Source organism: Leucoraja erinacea, chromosome 28 (assembly GCF_028641065.1).
Source record: "Leucoraja erinacea ecotype New England chromosome 28, Leri_hhj_1, whole genome shotgun sequence".
Lineage (NCBI taxonomy): Eukaryota > Metazoa > Chordata > Chondrichthyes > Rajiformes > Rajidae > Leucoraja > Leucoraja erinaceus.
The window spans coordinates 31453184-31471539 of NC_073404.1; the positions used below are offsets into that span (position 1 = coordinate 31453184).

The 18356-nt window shown below is 38.9% G+C and overlaps 1 protein-coding gene across 1 annotated transcript in view; it reads right to left on the bottom strand.

Annotated features, from left to right (window-relative positions):
• Positions 1-1146: 1146 nt before the first annotated feature.
• The window catches only part of nufip2 (nuclear FMR1 interacting protein 2), a 33325-nt gene continuing 16115 nt past the window's right edge, over positions 1147-18356 (bottom strand). Inside the window, exons 3-4 of the mRNA XM_055658177.1 lie at positions 9380-9412; positions 1147-8570 (exon numbers count right to left, since the gene is read on the bottom strand). Of these exons, the coding sequence (XP_055514152.1) occupies positions 8518-8570; positions 9380-9412 (86 nt within the window). The 3' untranslated portion in view covers positions 1147-8517. The remainder of the gene's footprint in view (positions 8571-9379; positions 9413-18356) is intronic.

Consider the following 18356-nt stretch of genomic DNA (forward strand, 5'->3'; position numbering starts at 1 on the left):
GTGTCTTCCCAGCAACCATCAGGTTACTGAACACTACAAACTCAAACTAAACTACGAATCACAAACTATCACGGGTGCACTAATCACTTTGGGGTTTATTTTCCCTACTAATATTACTGTAGTTAAAATGTTGCTTATTATGTTATCGATGAATACTGTACTTACAGACCAATGTTGCTGCAAGTTAGAATTTCAGTGTTTTGTTTTCATAATCATACATATGATTGAAACACTCTTTGACACTTGTTGTGGAATTAACTGTTAATCATTTCAAAAATGGATTGCCAAGTTTAGAGATACGGTTCGGTGACAGGCCCTTCTGCCAGAGGCCATGCCGACTAGTGATCCCCGTACACTAGTTCTATCCTACACCAAGGACAATTTAGAAGCCAATTGACCTACAAACCTGTACGTTTTGAATGTGGGAGAAAATCAGACGCAGGTCACAGGGAGAACGTACAAACTCCATACAGACAGCACCCATAGCCAGGATCGAACCCGGGTCTCTGGCGCTGTGAGGCAGCAACTCTACTGCTGTGCCACCCATAGTTTTTAGCTTCTTAATTAAACCAGTAGTGGCAATTCTTTTATCAACAAATTTGATAAACACAGAACCCTTGTGCAGGGTCTCATTCCTTCTATCACCCATCTATTCCCACTACAAACACTGCCTGACCTGCTAAGTCCCTCCAGCAGATAGACACAAACTGCAGGACAGGCAGCATCTCTGGAGAGAAAGAATGGGTGACGTTTCAGGTCGTGACCCTTCTTCAGCATCCAGTTTCCTTCATTACTCCTCATTTACATGAAAATGTTAATTTTCTCAAACGTCTCATTTCTTTCATTAAATTATTTTAACTTTAACGTGGCAAAAAGTCAACGCGACTATTTTTTCCCTTCAATCTATCCATCAGGTTAATTCAGGTGTGCATCTAGTTATTCCCTTCCCCTCAATGCAATGCTGCAAGCTTGCATATTCAACATCACTCCTGCTTCATTGACATTTTAGTTATTGTAACCCATCGAGCCACAGCTGAAACTTTAGAAATGCAGATGTTTGATTTAAACACAAAAGTATGTATGTCTAAAATCACACTCCTAGCCTCTGAGAATTGATACCAAGAATACCCACGATAAACAAGTGATGGTGATTAATAGAAAAAAGGAACAAAAAAAGTTTTATTGCAGAAAATAAAGCAGCAGAAGAGTTTTATTTGAACATTTTTTTGTACCATGATTGTCAGTGAACTTAGTAGACAGTCATGACTTAAGTCTTGAAAGGAAACAAAATTGAAAAGCCTGCAGCGAAATTTAATTCACTTCCTGGAGCTCGAGAGCATGGCTAATGCTGCCAGGAATCGACTTTTACAGCTACAATCTATTACAAAGTGGATGGGTATACAGAAAGGAATTAAGGTTAAGAGTGACAAAAACTTTAGACAAAAGAAATTTCATATACAATAAAACTGGATCACAAAATATTTTTTCAGATATCATTTACTTTGGAGTTGCCATGTATTAAGGCCACAGTCCCATGCCCAGGTCAAGTTTGTACAATCAGTTCATAACATACAGTTGCACAAGAACAGTTCATTATCCACATGCTCAATTCCAACAATATTTAAGAAACTATGGTTTCATAAAAGTATCTTTCCTCTCAAGATTCACAATGCTGATTTCAAGTTGTGATTAAAATTAAAAAAAATACAATGCTAATAACCAGATCTCCATTCTTCCTTCTGACAGGCGTTTAGGAGACAAGATCATATAATCTCTATTTTTCCTTGGTTGTTCGACCACTTGGACACAAGATGAAAAAGCATGACAGATTTACAACAGTGATAATATATATATATATATAGATATATATAGATATATCTATGTATATATGTATGTGTATATGCATTTTCAAATACAACACCAGACAAACCTCCTCCTCTGGGAAGAAGGGACCGTGTGTATTATTTGCATGTCTAGTGCTTTCCATTTCAGTATTTATATCGGTGGCAAAATTAAAGCAATTTGTAGCCATAACATGTTTGCAAATAATTCAAACCATTTGAAGAAGCAGTGAGGCGTACAAGCTTATTTTGGGATGGGGTAGGAAAAATAAAAGGGGAGATTGGGCAAACCATAATTATCTAAAACATGGCAACTCCCAAGAATCAAGTCTTCTGTGGGTTCTGGTTACAAATTTACAGAGGAATTCATGCACATTCATCCAGGATTAGTTTCTGTACTTCTCATACCAGCTAAATCATGGTAGTTTACAATTTGGATACGCTTTAAATTTACACTCAAACACACACACACACACACGTAGTAACTGGCATAAAGCATGGAAACACAAGTTCCTTTCGAATTGAGAAGTTTCTTTGAAGCATTTAAATTGTACTAATCCAAACTAAGGAAATAGTTCCTACTGAAATGCATCAAGTCACTTTGTAGGAATAGATTCTCAAGTTTTTATTTCTCCTCAGATGATGTCATTTAGTGTTGAATAGACCTATTGGAGAACAGAAACATTTTCTGCCAAAGTGTTGTTTCGTGTGTTTCAGATTCTCAATACAAGAGAGACCACATTGTGATGGGGGATTATCGGAGGCATACAAGACATTATAAAGGGCATTTTGCTGGGAATGATTTAACTGATAAGATAAAATTTAACTCCTGGAGCTCACGAAAGGTACTGTACATTAAGTCTGGCAATTAATATTAAAATGTATGTTTTTGATTACAAGCACTAACTAACCTGTAACAGGTCAGAAATCAAGAATCAGTCATGACGGTTATTGTACAATTCCCGATGTTATTTAAAAAAAAAGATATTCACAAGCACACTTTATTTATAGAAAACCTGTTCTGTTGAATTGTTTAGATCAAATAGGCACTGGATATTTTATAATCCTCTGTATGTTTAGGAGGTGCCCAAATGATTTATAAAAGAGTATTTTAGGTTTGGTGGCAGTGAGGGGAGGGGAGAACAGTTGGAGTAAATCAAAAACATACATTTTGGCCAAACCATCAGCCATACATCTCTGTACACCTATTTATATTAACACCCATTTACAAGATAACTTTCTATATAAATTCTCCTATGGCTTTTGAAACAAAATTCAAAAATTGACACTAATTGAAAATAGCAACAGTTTAATCAGGAATTATGCAGTTCTTTACAAATGTTAGAAATAAGAACTTTTAAAACGTGTGAGATATAGGTTATAGCTTTTAACAATCGTGAGACATACAAATAGGTGACAAATACATGAAAATGAAAGAATTGGGTCATTCTTTATTGAACCTGCTCTATCTGAACAGAGTCTGAACTTGTAATGCAAACCACAAACATCTTGATGCTTGAATATCTCAAAGGGTTAAGGGGGTTGGGAGAATTCTACATTACTAATGGGTAATTGGCCCATCAAGATATGTTCACCCGACCCTGACTATAGAACTTAAACTGCAAAGAACAACGCACACACACTCCAACATAAACATACTGAATGGGAAGAAATCTACTAACTCAAAAACACGTGCATAGCTCAATACCATCAGCTCAAGCAAACATTACTGGAGCTTCAGCAAAACCTGAGTGTGCAAAATGCATTTCTAATGTAATGCAAGCAGCCCAGGAAGTAAATCTCACACAATGATACACAGAGGGATCCTGTATAAGGCAGAATTAGCAGAGATGTTTTTTGAGCAGGAGGAAGAAATTACAGTTTTCTACTCAGCAATAAGTTGCAGACAACTATTTTTTTTTAAAAGCAAGGTGCTTATTAACACATTCAGGATTCACAGACAATTTAAAAAAATGATACTGTAGCCACACACGTTCTTACCAGAGTGAGGGCAATTCTATATCTTCATAAATCAATATCATGGAAAACGTTAACTGTTTGTATCATATGCTGCCCAACTTTTGGCTAGAAAAATTAGACCATGTCACCAATACAGCAGCAAGACAAAAGCTTGGTTGACAGGTGTATTTTGCAAAGCCTGCCATTATTCCTGTGGTATATCATTGGGTGGTAAAGAAACGAGCAACTAAAAACTGTTTGTTGAATATACCCACTGGATAATGAGAACATATAATTGCACAATAAATAGTTTGTTCCACTTAAGACCCTTCAGGCCATTCATCTAATCAGGTTAAAATATAACTACACCAACACTGCTGTAATAACACAGTCCTATGTATTTGACATTGATGCTGTTCTTTTTCAGCTTTAATGGCATTAATGAAATATTTTTCTTCACTCGTATTTAACTTACAGCCATTCTACATAGTTAAAGCAGAATTTTCCCAAATTTTCATCTGCAAGAAAGAAGTGACTAAATTCCTTAAAGTGATTCAAAGTGTCCTGGTTGGATAGCAAATTCAAAAATAAAACGGGAAACAATGTACTCCATGCATCTTTTCACCAACACACACACGGGCAAACCACAAGCTTAAGAACACTTGGGAATAAAATCTGCAAAAAGGTCAGTCTCCTGAAGTTGTTAAGCGAAAGATCTTCCAGCTATGTATTAGTTACTAGATGAATAATATAAACGTGTCATTACTAATACCAATTCCCTATTACAACTATGTAATAAACATGAGTTTACTTCTCAATTTCTACTAAAGGCTACCAACTCTCCCACATCCCTCACATTTCAGATGCCTAAATGTTTGCAGATGGGAACTGTATTAATACTTACTAGGTCAGTCGTAATACACAGGGAACCAACACCTCATTGCCCACCACAAGTGCCAAGTAGAATGTTAGCTGCAATTGCCATTTCACGTGGATATTTTTCAAAGATTGCAAAAAAAAAAAAAAAAAAAAAAAGTGTTTTACTCTCGCACATGATGTAAACAGGAATTTCCTGAACTCAAACTTGTTGACCGAGTCATGTCTTTTCATTTGGAAATACGTAACCAGCAGAGAGCCATTGCCAAATACTGGTTATGGTTAAGAAATACTGTATCTGAACACAGCAACATGTTTCAGTCACCAACTCCACTCTGGTGGCATAAATACACCGAGCATATAATTCTGAAGCACTACTTATTCAAAGGTATTATGCTCCTCAGCACTCCAGCTTTATGTTCTATGCTAATGTATTTCACGATACATTTCCATGCTGTCCCTACTATTAGGATGCCTGGTCAGAAACCCCATGTAGCAGCTTCAGTCTATTACATACAACCCAATCACCCTTTACTGTAAACAGATACTTGAACAAAGGGAAAGAATAATCCTTGAATACTGGTTCAAGGATTGAACAGCCTAAAGCTTTTCCAAGCTGTGATTTGACAAAGTTTCTATAGATCAAATGTTCAATCCCACATTTATACACTTTAATTTTTTTTTGATTTTTAAATTAACATAATTAGTAACAATAGCAAGCATTTAAAAATACATTAATTTTATGGTGACATACAGACAAGACTTGCATTAATGAACCAAAACTAACCATACAGGCCATCAAATTTGATGGTACAATTGAGAAAATACTATGGGGGGGGCGGGGGGGGAGTGACACAAACTAACAGTTCTTTAAACAAATGTGGGTGGAACATGGAGCACACATGCATGTCGGCAGCTTTAACTCCCTGAGGTTCCGGCAGCCTTTGCCTTGGGGAAAGGGGACACAATATGGGACCTGGAATGAAAAAGGCTAACCTGCAAGGCCTACAGCTGGACTGACATTGCATTACAAAAAAATAATTCTTTTTAAAAATAAACACAGGTATCAAAGACTTCAAACATGATTAGTTTGTATCGTAGCAACAAGAATTTAAAAGAACCTATGCTATCTGACTTGCTTAGTGCCATTCTGCAATAATTAGACCTCTGATGATTATTACTCGATGAAATGAAATCAACACATGGCACAAAATAAATTAAGTTCTTATTCTCAATACTAATAAACGTATGCACCAGATACTGTATAGATCTCACACACACATGCTCTCATACACACTCAGTCCCTCTTCCCAATTTTAAGTCTCTTCATAGAAAGGGCACTGCAGTCTACACTGTATTTGGTTTATGCTACACAGTACTAACAATTGAGGCGGAAAATGTTACATCCACGACAGTAACACATCAGCATTCACTGTACTAATTAGTCACAAATGATTTGAACTACGCTTAAAACTTACATGCCTATCCAAAAAAATATAAACAGATTAAAAAGTTAAGAAATTTTAAGTGCTTATTGAATAATCAAAGAAGAGTGACAGATCACAAGATAGAACAAGGTGTAATTACGCATAACAAAGTCTGGGTGGGTTGACCCAGTAGTTGTATGGCCCTAGTGTACCAGATATGTACAGTACCAAACATGTACTGGGCTGCCCTACCATTCATTCTAGGGATTAGTAATCAAATTAAGTTGTTACAAATTTGTTGGGAGTAGCCAAATTAGTTATTAATTGCTTTGAGTAAACGACCCATGGCAAGACTTTTCCCCATTTGACATCTGCCAGCGAACATCTCCAAATATGACCAAGAAAGATTCTGCTAACAATATGTAGTACAAAATAAGAAACTGTTGAAATTCTGAAACAAAACTGCCCATCTTGGATTGTTCATTAGTATACTTTGCTTATTACTGGGAATCAGTTAAAGCCCCCAAAATATCAGGCTTGTGTTTAAGGTAGCACAAACTCAACAAAAAACTAAATGCAAACCTTTCTATTCCATTGGGAGGGGGAAAAAGAAAATGGAAAGGACAGTGGTTTTCTGCTTTTTCATTTCGGTGTGCAAAGGCATACGTAAGGTTTTCTAAAAAAATACAGTAAGTGGACAGATCCTGTGTCCAGATGCCACAGGTTACAAATTTAATCCTGGCCACCATCATGCAAGCACACTTTTGTCCCAAAAAAGTATGCTAGCTTGAAAATGCTCTCCCCAGAAATGGGCTTTTACTCAAAATAAAATCAGCAGAAATATTTGGCATTGTAAGATTTTAGTTTATTAAACAAATTAGAGGGTTAACTCCTGTCTAGTCCTTGAAAGATAACCAAACTGATAAAAGGGAAGCACAAGCATCTGGGGAGGAGCAGTGTTGAGCACATTACATTATCCACAACCACACTGCAGAAATTAGATAGAGGACATTTATTTTGCAAGACAGAGCGTAAAGCCACAGGGACGATAAAAACAAATCTCTCCACTCTGGTGTCTAGTCTTACATGCTGCACAAGCTGTAGTGTTCAATAACTACCGTTGCACATTCACAAGTCCATGCCTGCACACTCTTCACTCACTTCTAATATTGCCATAAAGCACTTTGCTGATTTGTAAAATCCAAGCACATTTTTCATATTAAAAATATATCTTTAATAGAGTTTAGAAGCAGCAATAAAGCTGTGGACTACACAGAATGCATTAGAATTCAATAACCAAATCATCAATTTTGACAGAAACTGTCCCATAAGAGGGCTAAAGAATGTAGGAGAGTGATCCAATTTTAATTTGACTTTTTAAAATCTACTTTTTTTTTCTCTTTTTAAAAAAAATGTATGTTTTTGTTGCACGATTCTGGTATATAGTGCATGAAAATGCAATTTAAAAAGCAAGATGATATTAAAAAGGGAAAGGAGGGCATAGTAAGCAAATACATGTCATTTAGTAATAGTTAAGGCCAGATATGCAACGAGGAAATCTACTGAATGGGATATTTTAATGGCCTAGAAGGGCAGCAAATGTGAAGCCCCGGAGCAAAAGCAGTGCAGTTTATGTCACTAACACGTACGATGGCAAATTCGTAACAAAACTAAAAGGGAAAGCATTGTACAACATTAAATACCTAAGTTGAATCACTCCACATTTCACATAATACACCCTCCGCATGTGGAGCATGGTCTTTCTGATCAGTGAACCATTAGACCTGCATCATTTAATATTGCAGTTGTCTGATTTTGATATCTTCCCAGTGATGAGTTAAGACAATTTTTCCCCCAAGGCCTAACAGGCCATCTTAATCCCAGCAAAATCTGAGAATGTTGCAGCAAGGAAAAAGAAAAAACACACACCGTACTTCAAGGCATTATTCCAGCATAACTTTTTTTGGGGTTTTGTTTAAAAAGTTCTGCAAATCCTCGTATTTTCCCCCTGTGGAATCTGTGCACTCACAGCCAAATGCAGCCTTTGTGAAGTGGGACAGCCCCTTCAGTGGTTCGCCAGAGCCTGACATTACACCAGCAGGATCTTAAGAACCAGATTTAAGTAAAATGTCCACTATTCATTGCGTTCAGGTTTTGCTTTGTAATACGTTCAGTACCAGAGGTCATTAAATATCCAATTAAAGTCCATCTAAATAACTGTTGGACACACTCTTTGCACTCACTCAAATTCAGTTTGTTTTTTTAAAAATATTTTTTTTTGTTTTTATTTATTTTGAATGTCTCTCCTGAACTGGCCCACTGCTGAAGAGATGATTTTGTTTTAAAAGGAGCATAACCGCTTCCAGACAGTGGCTTGCAGCAACAATGAAAATAGGCAGTTCACCAAGCTGACTTCATTGACCAGGACGGTCCATAGATTCATCATAAGTAACTACTCTCGAAGGATCTGAAATAAAAACAGAAATGTTTATCATGTAGATACACGTACTTCAATGTGCAATTATAAAATCAAATCATTCATTACAATTATACATCTTCATTGATGATTTAGTAAGAATTAATTCTAATGTTGAATGTTGGACTAGATCCAATTCACAAGGAACCACAATTCCACAGAATATTCCAATCCAAATACAGTATCAAACAAATCTTGTTGCAAACCAGGAGGGATATCTTTAGCCAGATGGTGGTGAATCCGTGGAATTGCCACAGGTGGCTGTAGATGCCAAGTCATTGGGTATTGTTTACAGCAGAGATTGATAGTTCTTGATTAGCAGGAGTGTCAATGGTTACAGGGAGAAAATGGGGTTAAGAGGGAAAAAAAGACTGGTCATAATCGACGCAGACTCGATGGGCTGAATGGCCTAATTCTGTTACTAAGTTTTATGGTCTAATGAAAGAGGAAAAATCAGAGTAGATGGCAGTTTCAGCCAGTTTATGAAAGAGGAACCAAGCTTGGTTCTCCACTCTCCGTTGTGGTATCAATCTATCCACGTTCACATCATATAAACAATTTATAACTTAAAACTAAGTAACTTGTAAAATGACAATGCTGGAATAATTCACAGGTCAGACAGCATCCATGGAGAACATGGATAGGTAGATAGATTGATACCACGCCGCGACCCTTCTTCAGACCGTTGAGTTACTCTGACACTGTGTTCTTTAGGCCGACTAAGTAACATGCATTTCATGCTGACACTATATTGCACCTTAATTGAAAATTGAATGCTCGAAATTTTTAATTGCAATTACCTTGTTTATGCAGGTTCCATATAGAGTCCATTTCTGTAAAACAAAAGAGGTGCAATCAAAAACGAGCCATAATTTATCTTTTCAAATTTTCTGAAAGATGCACAGCAAAAGGCAATGTAATTGGCTGTGGGATTCATTTTACTCATTTCCAAATAGCAGTATAGTACAGCACCCGTCTGCACAACTTATTATAGAAAGACATACTTGAAAAGTGATGCACAGGCAAAAATTACAAATCGCTTTTACTAATCATGGAAATGTTTGACCCGTTACATATCTAAAACACAAAAAATATACAAGATAAGTAAAACTGAATGATTTTGTTGGAGCTTTTAATATTGAAAGACATCAATTTGTTGTGCAATTAATATCAAGTAAAACATGTACAGGAGATAATTTGGCCATCATACCCAATCTGAATGCACAGGTGAAATTTTACAGTACAATGCTCGAAGCAAAATGTAAACAAGTTAACTCTCTTCTGTCACACTGAGATAATATATAATTTCCAGAGAAAATTATGAATCTTCCATCAGATTATTTTGCCAATTAGCTTCTGCTTACTAACATGGAGAACTTTGCCTCAACATTCATATGCCCACTTACAAAATCTTCTGTTCATTTATTCTGCTCTAAGTTAAGAATCCTCTCTTCTACTGAACACTCTTATGGCAAGTCCAGTTTCCTCTACACTCTCTCCAAGGCCTTAAATCGATGCAAAAAGCAATATTCCAGCTGATGCCAAATTAAAAATGTATAAACTATTACCATAATTCCACAGAATCCCATGAAACTTTCCAATTTGTACACATTATGCAATGATGGGCATTGGATTTAATGCATGCAAATTTCAATTAAGACAAATTCTTGCAATTTACTAGATTGGAAACAAGTTACACTGACCCGAAGCTCTATAATCCTCACGGTTTAGAAAAGGTTAAAAATAACAAATTCTCAAACATGAATTAGTCAACTTCACCAGGCACTCTCTTCAGAATTGAGATACGATGTCCAGGTTCAGGAACAGCTTCTTCCGTCAGGCTAATGAACACTGCAAACTCCAACTCATCTATAAATTTGCACCACGGACTTTGATTTGTTTTGCACTATAGTTGATTTTTAAATTATCTTTTCTGTTTACATTATCTACTGGATACCACATTTACAAACCCATTGTGCTGCTATAAGTAAGAATTTAAATATTCCCTTTTGTTATATATGACAAAAGACTCAAATGCTCCCACAATATGATGTGTAACTCACATCTAAAATTGGAGATGATATCTGCCTTCATCGTACACATTGAGGGATTCAATTAGTCTCAAACACAACCTTGATCAAAACATTTAATGTTCTGCAACATTCAATACTATATCTGATGATTAGACATTCAGTTGTTTAAAGATTCTTGGAACGAAATTGGAACTCCAATGATTAAAACATGCCTTTGTTTTAAAAAGAGCCAGTCTCATTGAAATAAGTGAATTTATAGCCTCAATGCAAAAATCTACTGAAATACATCTCAGACTAGAGGACCAGCCATTAATGGCCACATGAGAATAAAACTTTGAGGCTGAGTATTTGATGCTCCTACCCCAGCAGCTGTGAATTCTCAGCCATCAATTAAATTCAAGTCCAACACTGGTTGATGGCTTTGCTCCCGATGGGAATCTAGAGTTGTGGAAATGGAATAGGAAGACAGCGACATGGAAGTTCAGCCACAACATCAAGTGGCTGAGTATGCTCCAGGGGCCATGCACCCCAAATTTTAATCTAATTTCCATCCAATACATTTAGGTCAATAAGACAACTTCAAATAATACAATCCATTGTTGTGGCGTTGCATTAATGAGCCCACAGATCTGGAGCAAAGAAATGCATTGTTCCAATCCCAGTATACATGACAATTAAACACCTGACTCGAGATGTTTGATTTACAAGTCAAGTGATATGATGCGAGTGTGGTTGAAGCAGACTCGAGACCAGCAATGAACTCATTGAACGGTGATTTAAGGGGCTGAGAATGTTTCTTAGGTTCAGTTAAAGGATATCTATACAAGAACAAAAAGAATACTCCCCAGACAACGAGTTAGAGTAAAATGAGGATAAGAAAATGGTGTATCCATGATGACAACTTAAAATGGAAAAAACACATTAGAGTTAAAGGATTCGAGGAGAGATTGGTTAGACAAGTGTTTTTGCATTGACTGAATGAGAAAGGAAATTAATATTAAAAATCTGAAATTAAATGCTGGAAATACCAAACAAGCGGGACAGGCAGCATCTCTGGAGAGAAGAAATGGGTGATGTTTCAGACCCAACCCGTCACCCATTCCTTCTCAGTTTAGCTCAGTGAAAACAGATTCCAATAACCTGCACTTGTGTTAGTTGTTTATTTCTAAAGCTCCACTTTCCCAATGTTTGCTTTGAAGTAGTCCTGCCAAGGAGCAAAATGTTTTTTGGTCTTAAATGTAGAAATCTGTTTGAGTATGAAATACAAATATGATAACAGCTTTAACAATTTAATACTTTAAACTATTTGCACAAACTTTCACAGCTAAACGATTTTATCCAATAATTGCAAGAAAACCAAGGTTTGATGATATCAAACAAGCTAATGAGTCTGAAGGGTCGCAACCCAAAACGTCGCCTTTTCCTTCTATTGAGAGATGCTGACTGTCCCGCTGAGTTACACCAGCTTGTGTATATCTTCAGTCTGAACGACTGCATGGAGTGTTGTAATTGGCAAGTGTCAGAGGTTAAGAGAAAAAGAATATGATGCTTGCTGACACATCATGGATTATTAGTAAACACATGAATCAAATATTCATCGCCAAAATCATTTGTACATGGCCAGAAATGAACAATGCCGATCTGCCGGGGCACTGAATGGGTAACCAACTCTGAACTAGTTAGCACTTCCAGGGAAAGGATCATTGAGTACATTTCCACAGATGCATTTCCTCATTAGAAAGATAAGCACCAAGATTGCCAAGTGATCCTTGACCAAAATAAAGTCCATCTTTTGGCATATGTGTGCATTTAAAGATAGGCAGACTACAAGGAATAATGTTATACAACTGAGCAAATTCAGATTCTCACTAACTAATCCACTAATATTCAGTTGCCTTTTGCCATTGAAAATAGGATCAAAGCACCCACAACAATTATCCATAATCCTTGTCAGGGTTAGTCTTTAATGGGTCTACAATTGTTAACATTCACTCAAACCTGTATAAAAAAACCCTCTGAAATCTATGCACATTTGCTGTTCTTATTCCTTTGCCGGAACAATTTGAGGGGAACATTTTTAACCAGGAAGAGAGAAACAGTCTGAAGAAGGGTCTCAACACCCATTCCTTCTCTTCAGAGATGCTGCCTGTCCCGCTGTGTTACTCCAGGTTTTTGTGTCTATCCTCAGAGAGAAACAAATCCTCATTTCATATACAAAACTTTGATTTCTAACACCACACAAATGGAGATGCAATTTCTTCCTCTGAACCCTAGCAAAGCCACTGGTACACTAAAGCACTGCCTCCTATTTGCCCTGAAGGAACTAAAAATACGAGAAATGTTTATTCCTTTGGCCTGGGCAGAAGCAAATGTCCAGCTTTAATTAAACCAAGGTGTATCTGGCATTAATGTGAAATACTGTACATTAACATTCTAGACCTAAAACTAATTAGTAACTGAATAAAAATAAATCTCAATGCGTCGCCATGCAGAGATGATCCACAAATTATGGGGGGGGGGGGGGGGGGGAAAAATTGCAATCTTCCAGAATGCAAGGCCATGTCAACTGCTCATACATCAAGAACCATTAGGAAAAAGAGTGTTAATTACTTTTGTGTACATAAACTCTACGAAAGTCAGGGCTCTCACTTAACTTTTTTTCCCCTGTTGCCAGCTGGGCAACCTCGGCAGCTTTTTAGGTTGCCAAATGACAGTTTAGGTGGTCATTTAAGACGGCTTGCATGATGCGTGCGATAATGTGGTTGGACGAAGTGCGTAGTTACTAGTCGGAATTATGGTCAATAAAGCATTCGCATATTATTTCTGCTTCAAATAAAGTCACAAACTAAACATATTCACCAACCAAGACATGATATATACCACAATGACATGTAGCAAAATTACAATACAGTATCTCAACTCTTTTTACACGTTGCAAAGAATGCAATTTCTATTATCTTTCCACTTCCAAACAAAAATCTGGTTGGATTATTCAGCATATGATCAACCTCGGTGAGACCAAGCGCAGGCTTGGCGATCGCTTCGCACAACACCTCCACTCAGTTCGCAATAACCAACCTGATCTCCCGGTGGCTCAGCACTTCAACTTCCCCCTCCCATTCCGAATCCGACCTTTCTGTCCTGGGCCTCCTCCATGGCCAGAGTGAGGCCCACCGCATATTGGAGCAGCACCTCATATATTGTTTGGGTAGTTTACACCCCAGAGCTATGAACATAGGCTTCTCCAATTTCAGGTAGTCCTTGCTTTCTCCCTCCTTCCCCTCCCATTCCCAGCTCTCCCACAGCCTACTGTCTCCGCATCAACCTTTCTTTTTCCCGCCTACCCCCTCCCGACATCAGTCTGAAGAAGGGTCTCGCCCGAAACGTCGCCTATTCTTTCGCTCCATAGATGCAGCCTCACCCGCTGATTTTCTCCAGCTTTGTCTACCAACGGGATCCCACCACTGGCCACATCTTCCCATCTCCTCCCCTGTCGGCTTTCTGCAGAGACTGCTCCCTCCATACCTCCTTGGTCAATTCGACCCTTCCCACCCCCTCTCCTGGCACTTTCCCATGCAACTGCAGGAAATGTTACACTTGTCGCTTTACCTCCCCCCCTGGACTCCATTCAAGGACCCAAGCAGTCTTTCCAGGTACGCCAGATGTTCACCTGCACCTCCTCCAACCTAATCTAATGCACCCGCTGCTCTAGGTGTCAGCTGCCCTACATCAGTGAGACCAAGCTTAGGCTTGGCGATCGCTTCGCCCACCACCTCCGCTCGGTTCGCAATAACCAACCTGATCTCCCGGTGGCTCAGTACTTCAACTCCCCCTCCCATTCCGAATCCAACCTTTCTGTCCTGGGCCTCCTCCATGGCCAGAGTGAGGCCCACCATAAATTGGAGGAGCAGCATCTCATATTTTGCTTGGGCAGTTTACACCCCAGCGGTATGAACATTGACCTCCAATTTCAGGTGGTCCCTGCTTTCTCCTCCGCTTCCCAGGTCTCCCTCAGCCCACCGTCTCTGCCTCTTCCTGCACCCTCACATCAGTCTGAAGTCTACCCAAAACGTCGCCCATTTCCTTCGCTCCATAGATGCTGCCTCACCCGATGAGTTTCTCCAGCATTTTTGTCTACCCATTCACACGTTCTGTTATCCCACTTTCCTCACCCACTCCCTACACATTAGGGGCAATTTTACAGAGACAAGTTAACCTACAAAGCCAATGCGTCTTTGGAATGTGGGAGGAAACCCACATGCAAATTCAACAGTGCCAGAGAACAGGAGCGAACACAGCTCTGGCGTGTGAGGCAGCAAGTCCATCAGCTGGGCCACTATATTTTATTTTCCAACACACAAAAAATTATACATTGATAACTTTGGTTACTAAAAAAAAACTATCCATTTTCAGCCTTAAATCTAAGTGACCCTATGTCCCCCTTTACAGCTACTGTATGTTTTAATTCAGTTCAAGACTATGGAGCAGTACATTGGCCATAGGTTTGCAAAATTAAACTAACCTTCACTCTTTTTTGCTCACCACCATGCATAGAAACAAAGTGGGAGCAACAAATACTAATTTGGGAAGTTTCTCTCAGTTATCTGGATTAATACAAGGCAATATTCAACAGTGATGCTCAACTCCCAGTTCTGTTCATAAAAGGCAACCAGCACCTCCAAAACAGGATGAGAGCAATACCACCATACAAACAAAATCAATGATCAATTGTATTCTGGTATCAGATTTTCCCATAAGAATCATTGCAGTCACACACCCAAGCAGATCGACACAATAATAAACCCACAGTCAATTCACGTGGAAACTTAGGACACGTATCAAACTAACTATTCCTGTGTTAACCAAAGCAAAATGCTAGTAGACTTGCTACTTCAGCTCCAGGTAACACCCGGAGCTCTGTGGAGTCTGCACATTCTACCTTGGAATGTAACAAAGGGGGGGGGGGGGGGGGGGGGGTCCCTTTTCTTCCCATATCTGCATCAGACCAATATTCTTCCTAATTTATCACATAACACTTCACTTCCATGTGCCCAATGGAGTGAAACTAATCTACAGCACCAATGGGAAAATATCTAATTTTCACTATCTCCATGTTTGATTTCTGTACGCACTCCTTGATTTGCATTTCCAAGTCCCAAGTCAACATCGACCTGTTCAATGAGACATATGACAAAGCACCTTACAACTAACATACAAGAAACGATCCTCAACTAACCACTGCGCAACAACTCCTGACTACAAATGTCCATGTGTGACCATGGAAAACTGAGCAATTCCCACATCCCACCTTTTGGTAAAGGCAGACACCCATGATGGAAAGCAAACTCAATGCTAGCAATTACTTCAAGAGGGCTTGTATACTAAAAAAGGGTTGTAATGTTGAGATTGTATGAAGGGTCTCGACCCAGAACGTCACCCATTCTTTCTCTCCATAGTTGCTGCCAACAACTGAGTTACTCCAACATTTTGTCTACTTGAAATGTCGAGGCTAAGGTGCTGGTAAGGCCACATTTGGAATATTGTGAGCAATTTTGGGCATCATATCAGAGGAAGGATGTGCTGGCTCTGGAGAGGGCCCAGAGGTGGTTTACAACAACGATCCCAGGAATGAGTAGGTTAACCTATCGTAAGAGTTTGTCAGCACTGGGCCTGTACTCGCTGGAGTTTAAAAAAATGACAGGGGACCACAGAAGGCAGCGAATCTGTGAAATTCATTGCCACAAGGGCTCTTAAAGCTATGGGGAGAAGGCAGGAACGGGGTACTGATTGGGGATGATCAGCCATGATCACATTGGATAGCAGTGCTGGCTAAAAGGGCCAAATGGCCTACTTCAGGACCTATTGTCTATTGTCAAAGAGGGGCGTGGAGGCTAAGTCAGTGGCTATTTCTACGGTGGAAATTGATAGGTTCTTGATTAGTAAGCATGTCAAAGGTTTTGGGGAGAAGGCAGGAGAATTTGGTTTAGAGGGAAATGTAGATCAACCATGATTTAATGGTGGCGTGGACTTGATGGGGCCAAATGGCCTAATTCTGCTCCTACTACTTGTGAAATCTTTGAGATGTTCAACATCAAAAGATCTAGCCTCCACACAAGAAATGTTCACGTGTATCAGTTTTACATGAACTGCCCTTGCATTGTAACTGCATCCCCTTGTTCAAGACTCCACCACCATATCTCAACATCCTTCCTGGCTAGGATCCCCTTAGGATCTTATTTTGAGTCGGGTCACCTTTCATTTGTCTAAATTCAAGGAATACGGACCCAAACTTTTTAGCCTTTGATGGGACAACTCTAGTAGCAGGAATGAGCCTGCTGAATCTCAAGGTTACCCCTGGGTCCTAGACTGTAGCAAGATAAATAGCCTCTGTAACAATCCTAATTAGTCTTCTGAAACTCCTCTCCCCTAATATTTTTCAGACTTCATTTGATATTAACTGATCCTGCAGACATTTTGTTACCCTTGCATCAACCACACAAATCCATATTGTTTCCCTAACAGGCAAGCAAATTTTGCCTTCGACAGAGACTGAAGCTTGTAGTTGTATACAAAGATGTTATCTCCCCCAGTGCCCTGAACAAGTACACAGCATTTCTTGTTCAAGAAGGAACTGCAGATGCTGGAAGATCAAAGGTACACAAAAATGCTGGAGAAACTCAGCGGGTGCAGCAGCATCTATGGAGCGAAGGAAATAGGCGACGTTTCGGGCCGAAACCCTTCTTCAGACTGCATTTCTTGTTCCTACACTTTTCCTAGCAATAGAGGCCAGATTGAAATTATTTTTTCCTGACGAAATTTCTATTTTCTTTCAAATGTTTGCTGTGCCTGTGAAACGGCACCCTGAACATCAACTCATTATACCCATACACCAACATCAGGTTCTCAGCATTTATTTTTCCTACCAAAGCAAACAACACATTATGTGACACCTGCAAATTTGTCTCAGGCACTTTGCATCCATTTCTCAGCTCGTTTTCCCACTTAGCATCAGTGAAACTTGCAACATTTTATTGTATGTAGGTAAAAACATTTGCACAAATGGGAAATATTGACATTTTCCAGCTCTGAACTCCCAGCTGACAACAGATAGGAAAGGATGCCACCAGCAAGAAGGAAAAAGTAAACTAGCAGGACTTCAATATCACACACAAGTTTAATTATTGTATTTTAACCCATACACAGAAGAAAGGTGAACTGAAATAGACCGTCATTTGTCTCAGCAATTTACAGCTATTCAAACTTATATTCCTCACTAGTTCAGAGTTTAATTGGAATCTGTTCATGTGTCTGAAGAGGAGTCTCGACCCGAAGCGTCACCCAATCCTTCTCTCCAGAGATGCTGCCTGTCCTGCTGAGTTACTCCAGCTTTGGGTCTATCTTCGATTTAAACCAGCATCTGCAGTTCCTTCTTACACAGATACAACCTATATCGCAGCTTTCCTGCACCACTCTGACAATTTGGTGCCATGAGGTTGTAAGAGGCCAACTTTATTTTTGTCAATAAGCATGACCAATAAAAACATGCAAATTGAATGTCATTAACATCCAGGGGCCATTTTGATTCCTGCTCCTTACAGACCATTGCCTCTTTCTACTCGGGGAAAGTCCAGGACAATAATCTTATGGGTAAAGGCAGCTAATGAACAGAAGCAAACCTTAACACTTGTGGCAGCCACTCTTTAATACATCACCATTATAGCAAATCAAAGCTATGCAAAAGCTA